This window comes from Neurospora crassa, linkage group V, assembly GCF_000182925.2.
Source record: "Neurospora crassa OR74A linkage group V, whole genome shotgun sequence".
NCBI classification, from domain to species: Eukaryota; Fungi; Ascomycota; class Sordariomycetes; order Sordariales; family Sordariaceae; genus Neurospora; species Neurospora crassa.
Window position 1 is genome coordinate 2754506 of NC_026505.1, and position 22267 is coordinate 2776772.

The window sequence follows — 22267 nt, forward strand, 5'->3', positions numbered from 1 at the left end:
TGGCTTCTTGCCTTCCCCATTTCATGGATTTCATGCATGATTTGCCGAACCTTGAACAGCTGGGAAATTTGGGTGGTGTTCTTGGCCATCGTCAGACCTCGCATTTTGAAATCTGAACCGCTCATATCTTCTTCCCCGAAGCACCGCGATGCCTGAACGGCCAAGTCTGTAGCCTATCAGGGTGCAGTGTTCCCTCCTCGTGGGTTTTCAATGGTAACCGAAACGTCGTATCTGGGACAGATGATTTTTGAGGTCGTTTTCAGTACGTTATTTGCTTGCTGTTGTTGGTTCATCCAGATTGCGGGGAAGGTTCAAGTTGTGTTGTTCGAATGGATGAAACGTGCCTGGAGCCTCTGGAGGATATGAAAGGACTGACATAATTATCCAGTTACGATCATGAGCTGGACGTTTTACATGTGTACCATTGAAATTGTGAACCCACCCACCATCACCACTTCTTGCAATGAAACCAATTGATGCGGCGGAGTGAGTTCTTCCAGGAGATCTCCCGTGTATTCCATTTCTTTCGCGGTGTACATATCTGATGGCTCCCCGAGACTCCATATTCGTGTGGGTGACTACTGCGTATCGCTTATCGCCATGCTTTTTCACACCACATGAGGAGAGAGAGGAGACACACTTATCTCACCCTCTCACCATGTAACTGTAGTTCCCCATCACCCCCTTCTGATCTGCAACATCAACCCGGCAGTCTCGCCCATTCATCCACCCACGACACCACACACACTCACACCCTCCGCTTACACGGCTGCTACCCACATTTCAAGATGCAGGAACCTTCCCTTTTGGGACATGCCAGCGATTGATCGACAAATACACACACTTCATGGGCTGAACGCCCGTGAGGTTCACCAGGAGGCCCGAATGATAAAAGAACTATAAAGGAAGCCAGGCCATCAAGGTCCATCTGGTGACCGAAACCCCTCGTCCTTCAGTTCCGTCGTGTGATACCCATCTCGTTTCGTTTCGCTCCTCATCTCATCCCACCCCCACCAAACCAACTCCAACAAGCCGTCATCATGGTCCAGCTCCTCTCCGCCTTCGTCTCCCTCCTCTCCGTCGTCGCCGTCTCTGGCGCCGCCATCCCGGCTCCTGCCCCCGAGGCTGTCGTTGATGTTGCCCCTGAAACTGCTACTATCGAGCCTACCGGCAACTTCACTGCCCAGGCCTGCATGTATATCTGCGGCTCAGTCTGCTACAGCTCTTCTGCCATCTCTGCTGCTCTAAACAAGGGCTACTCTTATTACGAGGACGGAGCCACCGCCGGAAGCAGTACGTTTCTTCTCTTTTATAGTTTCTCTCCTTTCCCTTCTTGCTTTTTCCTTGCTTTATCTACGCCCAATGTCTTCTTGTTCTTTCTCCTTGTTCACTCTTCCTTCTTCGGTCCCTTTTCTTTTTTTTTTTTTTTCAAAGCAGGCGCTAACAAGCCCCAACAGGCAGCTACCCCCACCGATACAACAACTACGAGGGCTTCGACTTCCCCACCGCCAAGCCCTGGTACGAGTTCCCGATCCTGTCGTCCGGCCGCGTCTACACTGGCGGCTCTCCCGGTGCTGATCGCGTCATCTTTGACTCCCACGGCAACCTGGACATGCTCATCACCCACAATGGTGCTAGCGGTAACAACTTTGTTGCTTGCAACTAAGCGATTGCCCTTGGGAATTGTGATCGGAAATGGGAGGGGGAGACAATAACCTCATGAGTGGATGAGATGATGGGATGAAACGGAATGGAACACAACGGGGACCAAATCCTAGCGCCGGCAATGAGCTGGACTGGACGGGACCGGACCTTGACGGGGCGCGTGGTGTACATAGCCCCAAGTGGTGTGTGCGAATCTTGCTAGTCTGTACATATTGGACTTACCCTGCAGCGGAAGTTCGGTTGTTAGCATTTTCAAAGGAGGGAAGAAAAAAAAAAGAGATTCAATACCCTACACAGTGGATTATCATATGGTTTTGAACACTGACTTCACTTGCACCTGATGGAGCGGAGGTTCAGTCATCAGCAGTTACCCCGTACTGCCCATCTTCATACAAAGCACCGATAGACAGCCCTTTGTTATCGGCAATGAGGCCAATGAGCTGCTGGCCGATGTCCTTCATATCGTTGTACTCTTTGAGCAGCTCAATGTGCGTTTGTACTGTTTCCTCCGGTGGTTGACTACCGTTTCTCACGTGTCAGCTAAGTTGCCTTGTCGGTGACGAGGGGTTTAGTTTTGAACCCCTTTGATAGTGAAGTATCCATTACGTACCTGAGGGCTGCCCTTTCCTGCTCTATCTTTCTTGACATGTCGAAGAGTTGGATGAGATCCTTTTCGGCTTGATCAAAGGCTTGAAATACCTTGGTGAGATAGCCGAAGTACTCGTCCTGACAGCCGCGAGATACAGGATCAGCATTCTATGGTGTTCTTGGCGATATACGGCCCTGAAACGGCTCAACACATACCCTCATAACTGACTCCAGTTGGTCGCGGGTCTCAAACTTGACCTCCACAGTCTGGTTATCCCCACCAATCGGTATAATGAGCACAGGCTCGACAGATTTACTTTCGTGCACTCGCAGCTTCCAAACACTGTCGAGAATTGCGCCGTCTTGATTTTTGTTTTCAGCTTGAGATGGCTCTCCATTGAAGTATTTCAGCTTCAAATCCTCGATTCGGATTTTATATTCGGCAACAAAGGCTACAAGTTTGGCGCTGACCTCGCGCCACATTGAAGCAGTGCATCCGGTCGGGGTGTGGTTGTCGAGCCAACGCCGACACGAGGCGATGAGATCAATTTGAGTTTGCGCAGCTTGAGCGAGGTCTTCAGGCAGATCAGTGACGCTTGATTGTGACATTGGCTTTGGAGCTCGGGAAAAGCTCGTGGGCTTCATGATTATGTTGTCGACCTGTGTCAGTAAAAGAGGATGTAGAAGGGAAGAAGAGAGAACGAACAAAGGTCGAACATTTGACATAGGTAAGGTACAACGAAATAGTCATATTGACAGCACAGTTAGGACAGACGCAGTTCACACAGTGTATGGCGAGATACGCAGTAGTACTGGTAGCAGTAGTACCGAACTCTTCAGAAACGTCGCAATGGTTTCTGGGCCTGTTTCTTCTAATTACAGGGTAACTCGCTAGAATCTAAGCATAGCATGTAAACCAATATGGCATCGCTGTTGATGTTTGGTTTTTTCTGCTGTAAGAAATCAAATTTTGTTAGACGCTGCTGGTTTGCTTCCTAACCTCCCCCATGCCTTTGACTGTTTTGAGCACCAAATAAGTCATTGATGTTCAGCTGCCTCCCCGCCAGTTGACTCCCTTCAATATTGTTACCAAACGCTCCCAGAGATGCCCATGGTGCTGGCGCCTGTGCGTAATCTGCGACGGCAGCCCCATTGTTCGGCACGCCCTGCTCATACTGAGGAGCTCCGACAACCTGGTTGTTAACCGCGCTCAGAGCTGCCCTTGCTTTCTCCCATTGGGCCTGAATAAGACTCCAGTCGGGATACTCCATAAGAAATTGACCCTGAGAGTCTCCGGTTCCCTTCTCCTCGTTGCTGTGTAAATGAAAGCCGAGTGCTCTCCCGGGTCCCGCTTCGTCGGCCTCCATTTTCAGACTTAGAAACTTCTCGTTTGTGGCCTCGTACATTTCGACTTTTGACAGATTGATGGTAAGATTCTCCATACTACGTCGATTCAGCACAAAGAGGTTGACCTGTGGTAGTTCGTGGCCGGTGGGGAGCACGATCGGGTCGCACTCGCAGAGGAACATGGGACCCTCGACATCGCGCAGTTCCCAGGAGTTTGTTGTTGAAGACCACTCGAAGAGACGAACGAAGGAGCAGGTCAGGAGGATGGCGCGTAGGCCGGAGACGTAGCGCTTCAGCACGGACATGTTGAGCTCGTAGTTGGTACGGGTGGTGGTGTGCACATAGGTAGCCGACTCGTCCACTTCTGGCACGTAGTTTTTGGGATCGTACATGCGGTTCTCGGCATCTCTGGGCTGGGCCGCATAGCTGGTGTTGACGGCGTCACTATCGTAATCGGATTGTTGGGCATAGCGGGGGCCGCTTTCTCGGGGGCCGCCATTATTGTACGAGTGGTTGTTGCGGCTGCGCCCCTTGCGAGGGGTTGGTCTCCCGCTCATGGTGGCAGTATTTGGTTATGGAGGAAATTCGAGATATCGACAAGAGCGATGACTTGGGTTGACGATGTCGGTGAAATGGACGGACTCGAGATACGCGGCTTCGATGACGGACGTCGATGATAGAAGACGACTATAACGGGGTCGATCGGTATCGCCTCAGCTGAGTACTTGTATCGGCGCGCGACACTCGGCTAGAGGCAAAGAGGTGATTGTCGATTGTGGACACCCGTATCACAAGGCATAGAGGTAACCTAACGGATATTGATGCAATTCGTGTTGTAGCGACAGAACTATGTACTCGCTGTAATGGATACATCCAGGTAACGGACGAGATGATGTGTTGGGCGTCAAGCAGCGCCGAGGTGCCTGCCGCGCGAGCACTTGGTGGGGTGAATCTGGGGAGCTCCACGGACTGACCACTCAAAGGCGAACGATAAGGGAATCGCTAGAAGTGGGACAAAACCGATAACGACAGGGGCAGTGGACAAGGAAGCTCGAAACAGCGTCATCATCCACTGGACCAGCAACCCTGATCTCCCTGTGAACGGCAGGGCCAGGCGCCCGAGGCCACCCCCTTGCAACATCCACATACCTGGGCTAGGTAGAGGCAGCCAACATTTCCTCCGTGATCAACACCATGACTCGGCATGGGTCGAGACACTGCACTCTTCCTTGTTCTTTTGCATTTTGTATATAACCACCAACCTCAACAGACGAAAGGCGTTATTATAACGAGTATACATCATCTGTCATCACCACCACACGACATCCTTGCCCGCTATTCTAGTCCTGCCGAACCGCCTTGGTGACATCCAACTACCCCGACCGTGTCCCAACTGACCAACTCTTGCGCTTGCCTTGCGCGCCGTCATATCTCTCTACTGGGCAGCCCCTACGGAATCATGAACACGACGAACAAGTCATCTCGACATTTATAAAACAGACCGCCACCATGCCCTCCTCCGAAGGACCACCAGCTCTTAGTCGCACCCGCACCGGGTCCGCCACCACTGACTCCGCCGATCTGGGTACAGGCAACCCCCATTCGTTACACCAAGCTATCTACGCCCGGCGCGAAGAGTATACCCGTCCCCATCGGATACGCGTTAAGGTCGGAACGTGGAATGTGGCTGCTTGTCCTGGCACGGATAAAGACCTGGCCAGCTGGTTTGTCGACGGCAAGGGAATCGATACTGCGCTAGCCACTCTCGATCTTAACCGGAACGCGGCTATCGAGGGGGACACTGATGGGGAGGACGGGGTACACATACTGGGCAGAGACAAAATCGGTCTCTATGTGCTGGGATTGCAAGAAGTCGTTGACCTAAATACGGCAAGCCAGTACGTCAGTCGCGTGTACTCCGGGGATGAGGGGGTTACCCAAAAGTGGAAGACTGCGCTCGACACCGCTCTACCTCCAGGCTACAAGCTCGTTGCCTCTGAGCATATGACTGGCCTCCTGCTTCTCATCTATGCCTCTCCAGAGGTTGCGCCGACCATCAGCAATGTGAGCACTGTCAGCGTTGGCACAGGCCTCCTCGGCTACATGGGCAACAAGGGCGCTGTCGTCACTCGCATTATCCTCGGCGAGTCCACCAGGCTGGTCTTTGTCAACTGCCACCTTGCCAGCGGTATCGAAGGAACATACAATGAGCGGCGCATCTGGGACGTTGGCCAGATCCTTGGCCGCACCCGCTTCAAGCCCGTCAGCTTTGCTGGTGTGTCAGAGGACTACGAAGAGAAGATCGGCGACGAGGACTTTACCTTCTGGTTTGGTGACCTCAACTTCCGTCTCGATGGTCTGCCTGGCGACGACATCCGACACCTCTTGATGTTGCACACAAAGGGAGAATACGGTGCTCCCAGGCCAAGGTTCAGGCGCGACAACTCTCTGGAGGGAGAACCGATCATTGTACACGCTGACAAGTCATCCGACGCTGGCGACGAGACGAACGATGGCAATTCGACGACGACCCACTCTACGGGAGACACCAAGGCTACCGACTATGACAGTGATTCCGACTTGGATGCGCTCCCCGATCCTGATGACTTTTTGCCAGACCCCCACGACGATCCTACTTCACTACAAGCAACGCTGGATTCGTTGCTTCCCCACGACCAACTCACCCGGCTGATAAAGCAGAAGAAGGTGTTCCATGACGGATGGCATGAGGGCACCATTTCCTTTCTCCCATCCTACAAGTACGACGTTGGCACTGTCGGCCTTTTCGACTCGAGTGAGAAAAGGCGGGCACCGAGTTGGTGTGACCGAATCCTCTACCGCACCCGCAAGGATAAGGAGGCGTATGATAAGAAGATCAAGGAGGCCGAAGACGCACGCAAAAAAGATGAGGAGATGAAAGCTCGCGGTATCGACCAGGCCGGAGATGATGACGAGGTGCTTTTCGACTATGACCCGGATAACGACGGCGACGACGATCACTCGCCAGATGTGTCACGGCTGGAATACGACGAATACGACGAGGGCGAAGAAGGCGATAACCAACATGACAGAGATGACTGGGTGGATAGGATACGCCAGGACATCTACACGTCTCACCAAAGGATCACATCTTCCGACCACAAGCCCATCATATCCATCTTTACGCTGAACTACGACGCTGTTGTGCCGGACTTAAAAGCAAAGGTCCACGCAGAGGTGGCCTGGGAACTGGACCGCGCTGAAAACGAAGGCCGCCCTTCTCTGACCGTGGTTAACGACTCGCGCGACACCCGAGGACCGGGGCGTCCTGGTGGTTCTCAAGATTCCGCTGAAGAGCTCGTCGACTTTGGAGAAGTGCGCTTCCTGCAAAAGCAAAGCGCCACCCTTACACTTGCAAACACGGGCCGAGTTGCATGTACCTTCTCTTTCGTCGACAAACCCTCTCCTGCTAAAGAAGATGGCCCGATCCCGCCCCCTTGGCTGAAAACGTCATTCATCTCTTCAGAACCCGCCGTCGATGATTCACGTTTACCAGATCTCGGCAAGGAAGTTACTCTGGAGCCCGGTGAAACGGTCAGGGCGCAACTACAGGTCAACATCAACCATGTAGAGCAGGCTAGGGTACTCAACAGTGGGAGGGACAGGTTAGAGGAAGTTCTTATCCTTCGGGTAGCCGATGGCCGGGATCACTTCATTCCTGTGCGTGGTGTTTGGATGCCTACGTGCATCGGTCGCTCCATTGACGAGCTTATCCGGGTACCCGAGGGGGGTCTTCGCAAGTTTGTTCACTCCTTGACTGCGAAGAACAGCGGTAAGGTCATGTCCGTCCCAGAAGAAATGGATGTCCATTGCGCTGCGCCCAGGGAGTTATTCAAACTCACCGAGGCCCTTGAGTCGGTAACAGAGCGCGTATTGGCAGACGAGCAGATGCTGGAAGAGTATAAGGTCCCTAGATCATCAGGTTGGCCCTTTGAAGAAGATACCTGGCGAGTCACCGACAAGTCCCTCCGTGCCTCTCGCGCCGCCGACCTTATCGACGCCCTCGACGAAGGCATGGTCCACATCGTGGACGCCTTTTCCGCCGAGGTCCCGGCTGTCGAGCGTATTGAGACTGTTGCTGAAGTCCTCACGCTCTTCCTCCGCGGCCTCACGGACGGTATCATCACGACGTCCCTTTGGTCACGGATCGAACAAGCTTCTCTCGTCTCCCTAGGCCAGGGGGCACCTGCATCCTCCAAGATTCCACCTCAAGAAACAGCCTATGAACAGGACAAGGGCACAATCCTCGACATCCTCTCTACGGCGCCCAATCACAACATCTCCTTCGTCTTCCTAACAGCCACCCTAGCCAAGGTCACCACCGATCTTTCCCCCATCACAAAGTCTGACCTGGAACTCCTTAAATCGGACACTCCTGTGCGCCTTAGTGTGCTGAACAGGCGGTCACTCACCGCAGGACTGGTCAAACGAAACACTTCGTCTGGGTCTTCGGGACAAGCAATGGCCGCAATGGCCGCGAGGCAGGCGAAGGAAAGGAGCTTTGCTGAGGTGTTTGGAGAGCTGGTATGTCGAGCGCCAGTGCAGAAGGGCATGAAGGATAAGGAGAGGAAGGCGGTGGAGGAGAAGCAGCAAGCTGTGCTGGAACTGTTTTTGAGGAGGAGAGGGGACTGAAATGAAAAGACAGGTTGACTGAACAGGTTCTTTAGATGGACGTTTTGGAGTAGTACGGGACATATGGGAAGCATGCTTGGCGTACGGGAACACTGATGGCTTCTCACTGACAAGCGAGTTAAGCCTTGCGTTTGAGTTGTACTGCAATGTTTGTTGGCATAGTGTAATGCTGTATTAGTCAGAGGGTAGCGTGATGCCTTGTTGTTTGTCTAGCGGAGTTTTAGTTGCTTCGATTCATCTTCATCTGGGGTGGTGTTGCCAATGGTGATGATCAGTTTGCTCACCGGAGAAAGTTTGAGAAGGCGACGAAAGCTTGGCTGTGATCGGACCAACATGAGACTGAGGTGAAGTGTCATAGGATCAACTCACTGCACTCCTTCCGATCTGAGATAAATTAGGCACGCGGGTTCTCTTGGGGTCATTGCAGATATTGCACTTGAAGCTCTCCACATGGCCAAGGCCGTCAGACTGCCAAAGGGGAAAGAGCATGTGTACGATGTGGAAGGAGGGAATCCACTTTGTTTCTGTTTACTCAAAGTTGGGAAGCTGCCTTGCTATTACTCTGTTTCAGGAGTGGCAGCCTGGCTGGATACCTGATTCCACTCTTGATCCGGTCTTTGCTTCGTATGACACAACTCGAGCACAAGAGCAGAATGGGAAAACCTTAGGCCCGTGGAGTCACGGCGTCTTCAATCCCATTCACCTGTCATCGCCAGGTGGCTCCAGCCTCTTCACTGTTTTTGTCCAAGGCACGATCAGCGGGCTTTCACTTGACATAAGTTGCCAGCTGCCATCTTCTCTCTGCTATATAAGCTCAGATTACGAATCCAATTTCTTTTTTTTTTTTTTTTTTTACCAGGCCACAGCCCCTCCTCTAATCCACGGAATTTACCACCCAAATTTCTGGCATCTTTACCCTTCCACAAGCTGAAGCCCCGGAGCAGGTCTTGTACATTTACACCAGACTTGAACAAGCGACCACTGCCGGCGACACAACTACCATGTCCTACGAACATCGATGTCTCATGCGCCGTCGGCTCGAGCTGTACCACGACCTCTTGACAGAACAGCTGAGGCCTAGAATCGAGGCTGCCGCTGCCGCTGCCACCGAAAACGAGAACCCAGATTCCGGTACCATCGAGTATATAGATGACGATACTGACAACACTGACGACACTGACGACTCCGACGAGGACCTATGCGAGTGGGATCACGCTGAGAACAAGTCGTCTGGGGAATCATATGCCCGTGTCACTCAATGGCGTTGTGGGCTTGAGAGAAACGAGGTCTCTGAGACGGACGCTCCAGATTATTGTGAACAGACTGAGGAGGGATCAGGTCAAATCGATTTGAGGCAGCAAGATAACAACAACGCGGCTTGTCTCACCGCGGATGTCCGTCATATCGAGCAAGCCTGTAGTGTCAATGCTGCGGACACGAGCGTGCGAAATTGTGGAGGACCCCTAACACCACTCTTGGCTACCTTGCCATTAAATCCCATGGCCAGGAATCAAGAACATGGACAGGAAGAGGATGGCGAAACAGCATCGAGTAGCTTTGAAACCACAAAGCGGGAAGCCAGCAACATTGCATCACCCGATCAGGGAAATTCGAGCTTGAAAGCAACAAGAGATGACTCGTCGGACAAGTTCACTGCATCACCCAGATCCCCTTGCCGCGAGTTGTCCGTCACTGCGAGCCCAGTTCCCATGAACAAAGACAACCATACAGCCTCCATACACCGACAATCCAACCTCATCAATCAATCTCAACCAACTCCCACAACCTTGAAGCTTTCGCAGTTACCTCGTCGTTCAAAGTCGCCACCCCCGCTGAACTTCTTCCCTTCCCGTTGTCCACCCACGCCACCTCCAGACACTTCCTCTTTCACCTCTACCTACTCGCCACTGCGCTTTACTGTCACTCCAGCACAACTCGAGTTTTTCTACAAACACATCCACAAGGTCGAGTACATGATCAGAGGAATCGACTACCAGTTCCAAATGCATGAGTACCGGGATGAAGTCCGCCGACAGAATCGACGAACGCGAATACGGGCAGAGGTAGAGGAACGGATGAGAATCATTGAATGGAGCAATGACATTCCGGGTGAGGACTGGGGCAGTGTGGCAGGTATGGATGAGACCGAGCTGGTTGAGGAGTCAGCGGAAGAGATCGGACAGCAGAGCTGGGAGAATGATACTGTTGTTGCGGTGTGGGATACTGGTGGTTTGGAGGGCAATCAGCCCGCAGACACCGAAGGGGAGGGTGATGATGATCCCAGCTCTTATGAGCCTGGTGGGGTGGGAGATGGCTGTGCTACAGATGGACATGGGGAAGAAGATGATTCTGTTTGGGTCGACGGAGCCGGAGATGAGGATGCGGACGCTGCTGCAGATGGTACCAGCAGCGATGAGACCGGATGGAATTGTGCTTGGTCGTCCACTTGCTTAGAGCCCGAGAAGAAGACCCAGCCTCATCAACCAACCAAAAGCAGCTCACTTCGAAAGGGATACACCCCTGATGATATGGTCTGGGAGGAGGCGGTGGCCGAGGCTGAATACCTAAGAAGCTTTGGGCATCAATCTAAGAAGGACAAGCGTGGACGAAGGTACTGGCGTTTGTAAGGGGGTAATGTATGCCAAGTCATCACACTGTCTGTCGAGGAAGCACGATCGTTGTTTGGGTTTCACCTTGAGCAATGATTATATTTCCATATAGTATACATACCCAAGCTGACAATAGGATGCTTCATGTTTGACGAGGAATACTATTATCATTGCAACAAGTCCTTCGCTAACCCTGTATGGTGTGCTACCTGAAACCCTATCCTCAAGAAAAGAAACTGACAAGCACCACTGCCATAACCGTGGTTACAGGTTCACAAAAACACAAAAGCCCCCCCACAAGAGCGCGATGCCGATTGCAGCAGTAATGGTATTTTTTGCCGCTCCCGACTCTGCCGTTCCAGACTTTGCCGCAGAGGGTGACGGTCCGCCCTCTGTTATTGTCGATGTGATCGTGACCACGCCATCGCCATTCCCGCCCAAGGAGGTACTCGGCGACTGTACGCCCGAAGTGAAAGGAACGCTATTCGTTGTCGTTGCGCCTTCCCAAGCGACAGGTTCTGTATTAGCCGTCGGAATCGGTGTTGCCGTTGAGTTATTCGGGTTTAGAACACTAATGATCGTCCGCGTGTTCAGTCATAGCAATCCTAGGCTAGGAGGAAAAAAAAAGAAAGAACTCACCCATCAACAACATGGACTACTCCATTCTCCACCAGCACATCACTCTTAACCACTCTCGCCCCATTTACAAACACCTGCTTGCCACTTCCACTGGTCTCGTCATTATCATCATCATCCTCGGCATTTGTCCCATCCTCCGTTGATGTCGACCCATCAACGACCCTTACTTTGACTGTCCCCCCTTCCACGGTCTCATAGTCCTTCTCAAACTCCTCACCTTCCTCTGACCCGCCAGCCTCCCCATCGCTGTTATCATTCTGCATCAACAAATCGCTGTATAACACCTTCCCCTTTTGGCCCTTCAGCACGTGATAGCCCATGATATTCGCCAGCTCGTCCTCATCCATGTCCGACACCACGCTTCCTACAGCATTCCAGGCGTCGTTGGAGGGGACAAACATGGTGATGTCTTGTTTAGTGTTGAAGACGTCCGTGAGGTTGGCTCTACTTAAAGCGCCGACAGAGGCAGTTAAGGAGAGGAGGGAGGAAGCGGAGGGGGATATTTCGTCGTCTTGGTTGGTTGATGAAGAAAAAGGGTTAAAAGAGGCGAGGGTGTCGTTAAGTCGTGAAGGGAGAGAGAGGACATGGTCGATTATGTGAATGGTGCCCCCGGAAAAGTTGAAGTTGGCTTGGGTTATTGTTGATTTGGTTATTTGCTGTGAACCACCAGACCCACTGATGCCGGAGTAGAAGGTCACCACCGGCTCACCACCGCCATCACTGGAGGAACTCGAACGAGCGATGACCCGTTGGCCACCAGACACATTAGCATAGGGCGTAATATCTGGCGCCAGCAACGTTGGAATGAAGAGCGAGTTTCCGTCTATCCCGCTCCCGTCGCCATCCACACTATCATCCCTCTTTTTCCTTCTTCTCTTTGCCGCCGCTGCAGCACTACCACCACCACCACCACCAGTGCCAGCAGTACCAGCAGTCAAGTTACTTGTCCACCACACCCCCCTCAAAATATGATAATTCCAAAACGCCTCCACAAGCTGCGGATCAGAGTTGTTCAAGTCATCCATAGTGACGGCTGCCCCGCCTCCGCCGCCGCCGCTAAACAGGCCGGCCATCGCGTCGTTGCTGGGCGCTAGTATGGTGATGCCTGAGGTCCCGTTGATGGCAGCGAATAAGAACTGTTGGGTCTGAATGTAGCTGTTGAGTGTTGACAGGCTGTCGTTGAGGGCTTGGAGGGTCTCGGTTAGGGTTGGGGTGCCTTGGCCGCTTTCGGCGGTTTGGGCGGAGGCGGTAGGTAATGTGGTCGCTAAAACTATTGTGGGAAGGGTACGTTTGGGCTTCATCGTGGTATGTTGGGGGTGGAATATGGTGTGGTGAGAGCGGATTTTGGAGGAGGCGGTGGTGGTGGTGATGGAGTGACGGATGTCAAAGATGGTCACGATGTCGGGCGTTGACATGAGAGCTGGGCAGGTCGTGGATGGGGATATGATACAGTCGAACGAGGAGTCGGGCAACTAAGCATTCGAGATGAAGATGAAGCTCAACATCGTTATATTGCACCTATAAACTCCTCCAATATCTCCATCTATCACAACCACCATCATGATCAACCGACTTGTCATCACTCGCTCGTCATCCCTTCCTTTGTCTTCCATCATCTCCAATATTCGCGGAGGGCAAAGTTGAAACTTGGCTGCGCCCTCCTATACGAACTAACCTCACCATCAGTGATCCCGAGTGTAGTCATTTTGATGGCAATGTTGGAAAGTTCGAAGTGTAAAGAACCGAGGGACAACCGACAAGCGAGCGCAGAATAAACAAAAGGTCGAAGAACATGGGCGATTTCTTCCAGATAAAAGTCCAAGACCTCATCCTTGGCAAGGAGCAGTTTGCCGTTGAGCTGGCTAACTGGCTGACTACAAAGATATCAGGAGAGAGGAACTCGCATCTCTCACTGCACATGGTGATCGTGGTGGTCATGATGATACATCACAAACGGATGATTTGCCTACTGAGCCGTGGCTTCGGGATTGAATCCTGCGTGATGTTTGCATTAAATCGGCAGGACTTGGGGAAACTGTACCTTGAAATGCGCACAGTGGCTTGGTGCAGGCAGCTGTTGCTGCGGAAATCTCCTGCTGGACTGCCACAACATGTGTGCCTGCGTAGAAAGGTTTGTTGATTGTTGCAGTTGGTAGGCAGGCAAGGTGCAAACTTTATCAAGCTCTGCAGGGCATGTAGGTGTATACTTCAATAACCCGATAACACTTAGCCAGCCCAGTATCCTCCTTTCCTCCTGTAGCTCCCTGTTGTGGGCCTGGGGAAGTGCGAATCGAAATCACCTTCCGAGGGAGCATCTAGCGATGAAAGGAAATTCCTAACCCTCATCAATTGAAAAGGACTGCTCTCGTCAGTTTCGGGCCATTTGAGTTCTACCAACACTCGTGTAAGGAATGAGGGATGTTATGCGACCTTCTTCACACAATAATTTGAAGTGTCACTTTGCTCCGCCTTCATCGCCCAGTTAAAGTGATGGATGAGAATAGCTACCTATTGGATCAAAATATCACAGCATAATGCCACGCCCAGGACATTGTTCTCGCGTGCCCTTCCATCGAAAGAATCACAACGCCTCCATAAAGCCTGGTGTTCTAGTGTGACATTCCAATTGGGGGTTAGGGACCGGAGTCCCGGAAGAGACTCCTTAGGTACCGTGTCTATCACAAGATTTGTTGTTTCCAAGCCACAGCCAAGATGTCTGGATCAAGATATAACGATGCATTTCAACAGTGAAGGAGGTTCAAAACACGCGCCCAGAACCTTGGCTCAACCGCTCTCGGGGATACCGGTAAGGTTGCCGAGACATATCCAAACTCGGGCCGGACTGTCATCCTCCGGAGGGGGGTTCCAAGAACGCGGGGAGTATGATTCTGACTGTCTTACACCAACCTGGAAAAGTCGCCCAGACGGCAAGATCTTATGGGATCCGTCAATATTGGATCTATTTGTGTTGCGAACGTCTCAACGTTTCTTGACAGCCGTGTTAATGACTTCAACAAAGCCATAAACCGCTGATGTTGCTTTTATCAAAAGTACACCAAGAAATCCGGGGCGAAAATTGACAAGACCACAGGTGAAGAGCTCGAGTATAAGTACGCCCACGATGACCTTAACCGCCTCATGTTCTGGTGATCCACAACGAGCAAGTTTGAGCAAGTTCCAATCTCATTCTTCCCTCTTCCTATCACCATGAAGGTCCTCGCCCCTCTCGTACTCGCAAGCGCAGCCAGCGCTCACACCATTTTCTCCTCCCTCGAGGTCAACGGCGTCAACCAAGGCTTGGGAGAGGGCGTCCGCGTGCCCACCTACAACGGTCCCATTGAGGACGTCACCTCGGCCTCCATCGCCTGCAACGGCTCGCCCAACACCGTCGCCTCCACCTCCAAGGTGATCACCGTGCAGGCGGGCACCAACGTGACGGCCATCTGGCGCTACATGCTCAGCACCACGGGCGACTCGCCGGCGGACGTCATGGACAGCTCGCACAAGGGTCCCACCATCGCCTACCTCAAAAAGGTTGACAACGCCGCCACCGCCAGCGGTGTGGGGAATGGCTGGTTCAAGATCCAGCAGGACGGCATGGACAGCAGCGGCGTCTGGGGCACCGAGCGCGTTATCAACGGCAAGGGCCGCCACAGCATCAAGATCCCCGAGTGCATCGCTCCAGGACAGTACTTACTCAGGGCTGAGATGATTGCGCTGCACGCGGCGAGCAACTATCCTGGTGCGCAATTCTACATGGAGTGTGCGCAGCTTAATGTCGTTGGTGGTACGGGTGCTAAGACCCCTTCGACTGTCAGCTTTCCTGGGGCTTACTCGGTATGTACAACCATTTTTACGCAGGTGGGATGATTGCTAACAAATGTTTTTCACAGGGCTCTGACCCCGGAGTCAAGATTAGCATCTACTGGCCTCCGGTTACGTCTTATACCGTCCCTGGTCCCAGTGTGTTTACTTGCTAAATGGGTTAACGGTATTGGGTATGGTGGGAACATGGTAGTACATCGTTGAAACATGTGAGAGTCAGTACACTTGGTTTAAAGACGGAACCTCCTTTTACTCCGCGTACTACCCCTATTCTTGTACATAGTCTCATCAACCCAACTTCGCACATGCATACCTACTTGACGTATACATGATTAACGCATTTCCCTTTCATCCTCAATCCTAAATAAGCTATCTCTACCGGCCTACTCCTCCGCCTTTCTGAAATTCGGTGCCTCCCTCCAATACTCCTCATCCCTCAACTGATACTTCCTCGTCCAGTCCTGTATCCTTTCAAAGCTTCTACACTGATGTTCTACATCCCACAACAACGTAGTCCCATACGCCCTCTCCTTCTTATCCATCCGCAAATACTCCTCCGTGTACCTCTCCTCTTTTGTATCCTCATCAACATACGTATAAGTCTTGTTCCACCAATACGTCATTTGTACATCCCCATTACACATTATCGCCTGTCTCAGAAAATCGAGACAGTGCGCCCGGTGGTCGTGGTATTCCGCGTCCGAGGTGTTGGGGAAGTAATGCCCTCGCCAAAAGGAGCGCCGGATGAGGTCGAGGCAGTGAAGCTGGTGGAACATGGAGACGCCGTAGATGTAGGAACCCGGCGCGTAGTAGATCTCGGAGGAAGGGTAGCTTAGTTTTTGGGAGGTTACGAGGGGGAGGCGTACTATGCCGTCGCTTGCTGGAGGGTGGGTTGGGTTAGTGATGAGGAAAGAAGGGCAAGTCTGAATGTGACTGGAAGGAGGAAGGAGGAAGAGTGAAAGGGCTGGAAAGGGAAAGGAGTCTCACGACCGAGGATGGATTCCCACGCTTTGTCGACGGAGGGGGAGGGGTCCTCTTGAAAAATGCGATCGGGATGGAAGCGCTTATTTTCGTACTCGATGGCGCCGTCTTCGAGAAGGGGCGCTGTTCGTTGCGGTGCTGTTAGCTTCACAGCCATGGTAAACACATAGGTAGGATTCGGTGCCTTGTCTTACAGTATGGAGGTTTCGGTGCTCGATAGAACGGGGAAGAGTGTATCCTCCATAATGCGTGGAGATACAGGCACAAAAGTAGGACGCTGAAAGCTGCATTGATGGCGAGGACAATTCTCGCTGGCCTAGGCCACTCATCACGCATCAATCTCCAAGCTCTTGTATACTTTGGTTCTCGTCGAATGCATCGGTGCTGTTCGGAGCGGTTGGGTGTAGAGATGGAGTGCAAGAGGGACTCTGAAGAGCTCTCGACGTCGGGGACCTTCTCATATTGCATCGTGATCTAGTTATCGACACTGAACTTGCAAGGGGAAGAAAAGAAGAGGAAGCACTGCAGAAGTTCTTTGAGGTGGTGTGCCAACAAGAGGATGTTGGATGCTTCTTTTATCATTTGGCAGTGAGAAATCTCTTGGGTCCGGGTGCTTCGGATATTGGCCCTGGGCGGCAGCTCAAAGTGGGCATATTCCATATAGTGTACTCCAAGTTCCTTTAGGTTGCGGGGAGGAAAATCATTCATCGTCGATGTGGCTGTTAAACTCCGTGGTGCAACGGCTGCAGCTGACATCACATCTGACAACCCGCGCAACAACCCGACGGAAGCCGGTGCATCGGTGACTCGAGATCGTATACTCGGATTTTGTCAGGCACGCGATGGACGGCACAAGGTACGCCTACTGAAAGTATGGTTCTGCCGTTGTTAGGTGCTCATAACCAAAGTGCATCGTGAAGCCATCACCATCGGACTTAAACCAATCCTGTCCCGTTCCCAGAATGCTTGGATGGTTCTCACTCGACCGGCCGCGCAAGGCCAAGACGGAGTGTATCCAAAACGGTTAGAGCCGTACCAGGTCTTTTCCTTTGAATGCTTTCGTGTCCACATCAGTTCTACCGCTTTGTGTTCTCCGATCTGGCGGTAAGCGTCGAGATGGATGCAAGGGTCGATCAATTCTTACTCCAGGACCTGATAGCTAACGAGTATGGCTTTCAGGTCCACACTCGTCAATCACAGAAACATTCGATTCCGAGTATCTAAGAAATCTGAGTGTTCAAGATGGCATCAGCTCATGATCGTGGGTCGGTAACAACGTAACCGCCATTGCATCACGCAGTCAAGCACTCGGTTACCGTTCGCCAACATTGGCCCAGAATCAATGTACCTAAACGTTTCCCTCGCGTGCCAAAGTCTCCGATAGACTCTTGAGCAAGCAAGTATAAGGATCCGACTTCACCTTCTCCAGAGTCTGGATCATTAGCGTCGGCATCAGCATCAGGTTCAATAGTAGCGTCACCAACTGCCACCACCACGTTTAACATCCCACGAACTCAAGAATGCGATCTATCATTCTGCTCTCCCTCCTCACGGCCCTCATCGCCGCCTCTCCCATCCGCTCTCCTCGAAGCCCCAATACTGCACTCGTACCGATCAACAAGCGCTTCGAAGCCAGTGTCCCCTGGATTTGGCGCCCTAAGAAGGCGGACTTCGAGCAATTTGAAGATGAGGGCGACGAGACCTCCACCGAGACCAATGCCGACGCCAATGCCGACGCCAATGCCGTAATCAGCAAGCGAAACAATGGTCCTTGGCACTGGCAGTCCTGGAACGAGGGTTCTGAGAAGACTGAGGATGGTGCTGCTAATGCTGCTGAGGGTGTGAAGGGTGGGCAGGAGTGAGCTGCTACTTGGTACCTAGCTGAGCCTTGCCGGTGAGTAACTTGGTCGATATTGATTCCCTGCCTAGGAGTATTGACCGTGTGCTAATGCTTGCGTCAGTTACCATCAAGTGAAGTGGCTTTGTTTGGGTTACATGGTTGACGTCCTGGGATACTGTGTGAGACTAGGATGCATGATGAATTGAAGCGGTCGGTACCTTCGTTTACTTTGGCGGCTGGAAGCTAGGTGGAATAGTCTGAAACATATGGAAGAAAGGGTCATGGCCATCTTTACTTACATGGGAGGTCCTGGCTGCTTGCCATTATTCAACATAAGACACACCGGCCCTTCCCCTTCTTTCTTTCTTCCTCTTTTTTTTCTCTTGATCAATTCAGACTCGATATAAGCCATTTCCCTCTTGTGATTTGCTTCCTCTTACCAGTCAGTGATCCCATGTGAGGTGCTGAGTGAGACAGGTAGTGATATTGGAATCCTTACATACCTGCAAAACTCCACCTACAATTTCCCATCCCTCCATCGCTCTCGGCTCTTGCAACACTCGCGCTTTGCTACCTCCACCACGCCCAGGTCCTCTTACTCCAAGTCCTCCTTAAACTTGGTGACGCCGAAGATGGTGAATGATGCGGCATTTGCGTGATGTGGAGAGATATCAAGAGGTTGGTGAAGGAGATTCAGAGGATGGGCCGATGGCTGATGTAAGGATCTGTGCCGTCAGTCTGTTAGGTGCGGAGATTTCCACGAGGTTTAGTTCCAAAATAATTCATTGACTCTGAACACCCTACCTTTTCCATATCTAGGTATGCAGCTATCCCTTCACTCATCCAAACATGCCTACTCAATTGTTTATCCACATCCTGAATATCGTTTCTTGTCGAAGTATCTTGGTCCATAGCTTCATATCATATCCTGTCAATTTCTTCCTTGCTTGCCGAGACATGAATCTCACTTCTCCGAAACAAACATTGACCCCATCCAACCGTATGCCCGGCTCAGCCGTCTGCCGATTCGCCTTGCCATCATAAAGGTGAGCTTCCCTTTAGGATGCGGTTCGTGGAATTGGATGGCCCGTTCAACATCCAAGCTGGTAGGACGAAACTGCCAGACGGATCCATACAGCTTCTCGGCCATGAATCCGGTAGAGGTCATGGCATGTAGGAAGTCGTTCCAGGGAATCTCGCCAGGGCTGGAGGTTATGTTGGGGTTGTAGAACAGCGTACGAAAAACCTTGATGGATCTAGCATCAACGGCAAAAGTAGGCTGTTTATCCCCAGTCATGTCCGGCGTTGGGGTTTGTTCCAAAGTGCTAGGCTCCGTTGGGGCGTTCGTAGTGCCACGCGTCTTAACCTTGATCTTTGGAGACGGGGTAGGCTCGGATTTGGGAGCTGCGAGGCCGAAGAAGAAAGAAGAGAAGGGGACGATCAAGTCATCCACAATCGCGACAGTTGTTTTTGCCCCTTTGTCGTCTGCACTTGGCGCGGGAGATTCATCCCACTCAGGTGTACGCTGGAGACTTCGCGATTGAGTAAGGAGTCTTCGCACGAACGTGTTTTCAAGGTTGTTTGCGTCCTTGTACATGAATCGATCGACACCCTTCCAGAATTCGTCGAGGTTGCCTTCTGCACTTCTCAGAGCCTCCACATTCTCTTTGGTGCGGCGCTTGTCGACGGGGTAGAAAAATCTCCTAGATGCAGGCTTACCCAGCCGGACAAGTGGGTGGAACCTGCCCTGCTTCTCACTGGTAGCCCTGACAATAGCTGCCCAAGGCTTGCTGGTTTCGGCAAACGCAGCCTTGATGTTATCCTCATGGTCGATATTGAGACTCTCAAAGCTGCGGGCCCACGGTTGGTAGCAGTCAAGCTGTCTCATACACTGGGTAATGATGGACAGCTGTCCGATTAAGCCAGCAACATAGGACGATATCATCCGGCTAGCTTCCTTTTCAGTCTCCAGCAGGCGCTCCAACTCGTCCACAATTATGGGCTGTGAGGCGAGGAACAGGTCCATGCCGTCCTCCCACAGCGTCCTCAGAAGCCAGACCAACCGCTTCTCTACTGGAGTCAGCTTGTGGTTAGGGTTGAAGGCGACTGCGACGTCGTTCAGGTCCCGCAGTGATCCCTGGGCTCGGATCGAGAGATATCTCATGGGCGGCGATGACATGACTGTCTGTTTCAGTTCGCCAAGGACACCCTTGGTGGCCTGGTAAAGGTAGAAACGGAATTTGAGTAACGCCTTCAGATACTCCTTGGGTAAGTCGTCCTTGACTGATATGGCCTTTGCATATTTTTCTTGGAGACCCTGCAACTCTTGGGCTTGGCGATGAAGCTCGTTGTATACCTCAACGTCCATGTAAGCCGTTTTGACAAGAGTGGACAAGATACGTGACCATAACACTTCCTCGTTGACGGGATAGGATTTGCCCCAGCGGTCTTTGAGGGTCTCCGGGCGATGGTCTTGCAATTCCAGGGCTTTGTCGACGAAATAGTTTGGATCCTCACGTAGGGACCACAAGTGATCTTCACTGGCTGCCGCTTGAGCGCCCAGAAGCGACTCGATGCGGCCAAAGTCAAGTTTGGCGGGTACTCTGTAAGGAGCTTCAGCAGCCAAGACAGCAAGAGAATCGAAGCCGGTTGTCTCACTTTCTTCTTTCATGTGCGGCTCGGGCTGGACGGGATATGAGCTGCTCAAAAGCTTGTCTTCGGGGATCTCGTGGAGAATCTCGGTGCAGCATTTGATCAAGAAAGATAGTAGGCGATCCTGAACTTCCAACACAAGAAGTCCTTCACCGGGCAGGAACTGTCTCTGACTCATGGCCAACTCGAAGTTGCTGGGGTGCTCGTCCCAGGACAAAAGCTTGCCGTAATCATCAGGGTGCTTTTCGTCGACGCCGTTGAGGATCATGGTGTGCTCGTTAAGGAAAATGGGTACAACGGCTTTCGTAACGAAGGCAAACTTTGTATTGGTGGCATCGATGGCGGCAAAGGTACAAGGGTGGTGGCGTCCGCGCGAGTTTAGCAACAGTGGCAGTAAACGGGGACGAGAGAGATCCTCTTGGTTGATATAAGGCCACATGAACCAATCTTTGTACTTGGTACCCGACATGCGCTGCTGCTCCGACTCCTTGAGGAAGGCCTCAAAGTCAGGACGATGATTGGGGGCCATGTTGGGCCATGCCTTGAGCAGGATCTGGAGACGCTGTGCCTTCTTCTTCTTGGCCCAGCGCTTTTGAATGGTGTCTTCATGTCGTTCAAGGATATCGTGCAACTTGGCGTAGGAAGCGAATATGCTGTCACGTCTCTCCTTGGCCGTGCGACGGACGGCATCAGGGGATTGGCTTTCGGGGATGGGTAGCCCGCCTGGGCCGCCGCCGCCTAGAGCCTTGAAGATGCTTGCGGGGTCATTAAAGTCGATGTCGTCAAAGTTGATACCGGGACCGTCAAAACGTTCGGCATCGGCACTCCAAGGGTCAAATTGATGATTGGGACGGAGATCCATGACTACTGCCCGCCGCCTCTCAAAAAAGGAAATGGTTGGATGAGGATGAAGGGGAATGGCGTGTAAGTGGTGAGGGGGTCCCAGTGAGGTTGTGGTCGAAATCGGAACCGGAAGCGGCTTGGTCACGTCGAAGCAGCCGTCTCCACCTGAAAAGCGGGTCTCTGACAGCTGTGTGAGCTGGAGCTGTTCCGACCTTGTCAAGCCTGGCAGGTGCCAGGCATCTATCTTAGTCTGCGACGTCCTCTGCAATGTTGGATTGAAAAGGACTTGCCGTTTGCACATCGCTTTCGCTTGGCTCAACATTGTCTGCTTGCGAAAAAAAGAAGTGAACGGTCTCAACGCATGCTGTTGCATTCAACTTAACATTCTCGCAGACTTGAGTCAAAATTATAATGTCCATCCTCCTCGAAGTTGGCTTGCTCTGCAGGACCTTCAGTCCATCGCTGTAAGAGGCTCACTGTCTTGTCGTTTGCAATCAGATTGTCCGCCTCACCCATCACAACTCAGCGACTCCCAACACATCTCTTCATCTCCCTCTTTTTTCCTCGGCTTCCCATCATGAATACTCATTGTCTATTGTCCTACGCT

General features: G+C 52.1%; 10 protein-coding genes across 11 annotated transcripts; 5 read left to right on the plus strand and 5 right to left on the minus strand.

Annotated features, from left to right (window-relative positions):
* Window positions 1–607: 607 nt before the first annotated feature.
* Window positions 608–1986, plus strand: NCU01045. Of its 2 annotated transcripts, none has more exons than XM_011396155.1 (2): window positions 608–1293; window positions 1458–1986. In XM_011396155.1, exons 1-2 carry the CDS (start codon window positions 1041–1043, stop codon window positions 1664–1666), a joined length of 462 nt encoding a protein of 153 aa, XP_011394457.1. In that variant the 5' UTR covers window positions 608–1040; the 3' UTR covers window positions 1667–1986. The 2 variants fall into 2 exon arrangements, with proteins under 2 accessions (XP_011394457.1, XP_011394458.1); XM_011396156.1 differs by having other exon boundaries at window positions 917–1293; window positions 1462–1956.
* On the minus strand, window positions 1725–2938 carry NCU16971 (hypothetical protein). Its single transcript, XM_011396525.1, has 4 exons — window positions 2470–2938; window positions 2276–2391; window positions 1954–2184; window positions 1725–1888 (listed from the first exon to the last, which is right to left on the minus strand). The coding sequence occupies exons 1-3, from the start codon at window positions 2896–2898 to the stop codon at window positions 2019–2021; spliced, it is 711 nt and encodes a 236-aa protein (XP_011394827.1). The 5' UTR covers window positions 2899–2938; the 3' UTR covers window positions 1725–1888; window positions 1954–2018.
* A 108-nt stretch (window positions 2939–3046) lies between these two features.
* Window positions 3047–4489, minus strand: NCU16972 (hypothetical protein). Its single transcript, XM_011396526.1, has one exon. The coding sequence runs from the start codon at window positions 4155–4157 to the stop codon at window positions 3249–3251; it is 909 nt and encodes a 302-aa protein (XP_011394828.1). The 5' UTR covers window positions 4158–4489; the 3' UTR covers window positions 3047–3248.
* Window positions 4490–4739: 250 nt separating this feature from the next.
* Window positions 4740–8598, plus strand: NCU01047 (hypothetical protein). The gene has a single exon (XM_956566.2). The coding sequence runs from the start codon at window positions 5110–5112 to the stop codon at window positions 8269–8271; it is 3162 nt and encodes a 1053-aa protein (XP_961659.1). The 5' UTR covers window positions 4740–5109; the 3' UTR covers window positions 8272–8598.
* Window positions 8599–9231: 633 nt separating this feature from the next.
* Window positions 9232–10898, plus strand: NCU01048 (hypothetical protein; the record flags this gene model as incomplete). The annotated part of the gene is made up of 1 exon (XM_956567.2): window positions 9232–10898. The coding sequence occupies exon 1, from the start codon at window positions 9273–9275 to the stop codon at window positions 10896–10898; it is 1626 nt and encodes a 541-aa protein (XP_961660.1). The 5' UTR covers window positions 9232–9272.
* Window positions 10899–11515: 617 nt separating this feature from the next.
* Window positions 11516–13088, minus strand: NCU01049 (hypothetical protein; the record flags this gene model as incomplete). Its single annotated transcript, XM_956568.2, has 1 exon — window positions 11516–13088. Exon 1 carries the CDS (start codon window positions 12932–12934, stop codon window positions 11516–11518), a length of 1419 nt encoding a protein of 472 aa, XP_961661.2. The 5' UTR covers window positions 12935–13088.
* Window positions 13089–14726: 1638 nt separating this feature from the next.
* gh61-4 (glycosylhydrolase family 61-4) lies at window positions 14727–15499 on the plus strand (the record flags this gene model as incomplete). Its single annotated transcript, XM_956569.1, has 2 exons — window positions 14727–15356; window positions 15413–15499. The coding sequence occupies 2 exons, from the start codon at window positions 14727–14729 to the stop codon at window positions 15497–15499; spliced, it is 717 nt and encodes a 238-aa protein (XP_961662.1).
* Window positions 15500–15727: 228 nt separating this feature from the next.
* On the minus strand, window positions 15728–16793 carry NCU01051 (hypothetical protein; the record flags this gene model as incomplete). Its single annotated transcript, XM_956570.1, has 3 exons — window positions 15728–16224; window positions 16332–16448; window positions 16520–16793. The coding sequence occupies 3 exons, from the start codon at window positions 16791–16793 to the stop codon at window positions 15728–15730; spliced, it is 888 nt and encodes a 295-aa protein (XP_961663.1).
* Window positions 16794–17452: 659 nt separating this feature from the next.
* NCU01052 (hypothetical protein) lies at window positions 17453–18566 on the plus strand. The gene is made up of 2 exons (XM_956571.2): window positions 17453–18219; window positions 18287–18566. Exon 1 carries the CDS (start codon window positions 17846–17848, stop codon window positions 18185–18187), a length of 342 nt encoding a protein of 113 aa, XP_961664.1. The 5' UTR covers window positions 17453–17845; the 3' UTR covers window positions 18188–18219; window positions 18287–18566.
* Window positions 18549–21753, minus strand: NCU01053 (hypothetical protein). The gene is made up of 2 exons (XM_956572.2): window positions 18669–21753; window positions 18549–18594 (listed from the first exon to the last, which is right to left on the minus strand). The coding sequence occupies exon 1, from the start codon at window positions 21677–21679 to the stop codon at window positions 19130–19132; it is 2550 nt and encodes an 849-aa protein (XP_961665.1). The 5' UTR covers window positions 21680–21753; the 3' UTR covers window positions 18549–18594; window positions 18669–19129.
* Between the last annotated feature and the right edge of the window lie 514 nt (window positions 21754–22267).

What these genes read in the sequence shown, in the direction of transcription:
- NCU01047 (XM_956566.2), top strand. Translation starts at nt 5,110, where the DNA reads ATGCCCTCCTCCGAAGGACCACCAGCTCTTAGTCGCACCCGCACCGGG.
- NCU01053 (XM_956572.2), bottom strand. Translation starts at nt 21,679, where the DNA reads ATGGATCTCCGTCCCAATCATCAATTTGACCCTTGGAGTGCCGATGCC.
- NCU16972 (XM_011396526.1), bottom strand. Translation starts at nt 4,157, where the DNA reads ATGAGCGGGAGACCAACCCCTCGCAAGGGGCGCAGCCGCAACAACCAC.
- NCU01045 (XM_011396156.1), top strand. Translation starts at nt 1,041, where the DNA reads ATGGTCCAGCTCCTCTCCGCCTTCGTCTCCCTCCTCTCCGTCGTCGCC. An exon ending in CGGAGCCACCGCCGGAAGCA is followed by an intron (nt 1,294 to 1,461) that starts GTACGTTTCTTC and finishes CCCAACAGGCAG; the next exon opens with CTACCCCCACCGATACAACA.
- NCU01052 (XM_956571.2), top strand. Translation starts at nt 17,846, where the DNA reads ATGCGATCTATCATTCTGCTCTCCCTCCTCACGGCCCTCATCGCCGCC.
- NCU16971 (XM_011396525.1), bottom strand. Translation starts at nt 2,898, where the DNA reads ATGAAGCCCACGAGCTTTTCCCGAGCTCCAAAGCCAATGTCACAATCA. An exon ending in AACTGGAGTCAGTTATGAGG is followed by an intron (nt 2,392 to 2,469) that starts GTATGTGTTGAG and finishes CGCGGCTGTCAG; the next exon opens with GACGAGTACTTCGGCTATCT. An exon ending in CAGGAAAGGGCAGCCCTCAG is followed by an intron (nt 2,185 to 2,275) that starts GTACGTAATGGA and finishes GAGAAACGGTAG; the next exon opens with TCAACCACCGGAGGAAACAG.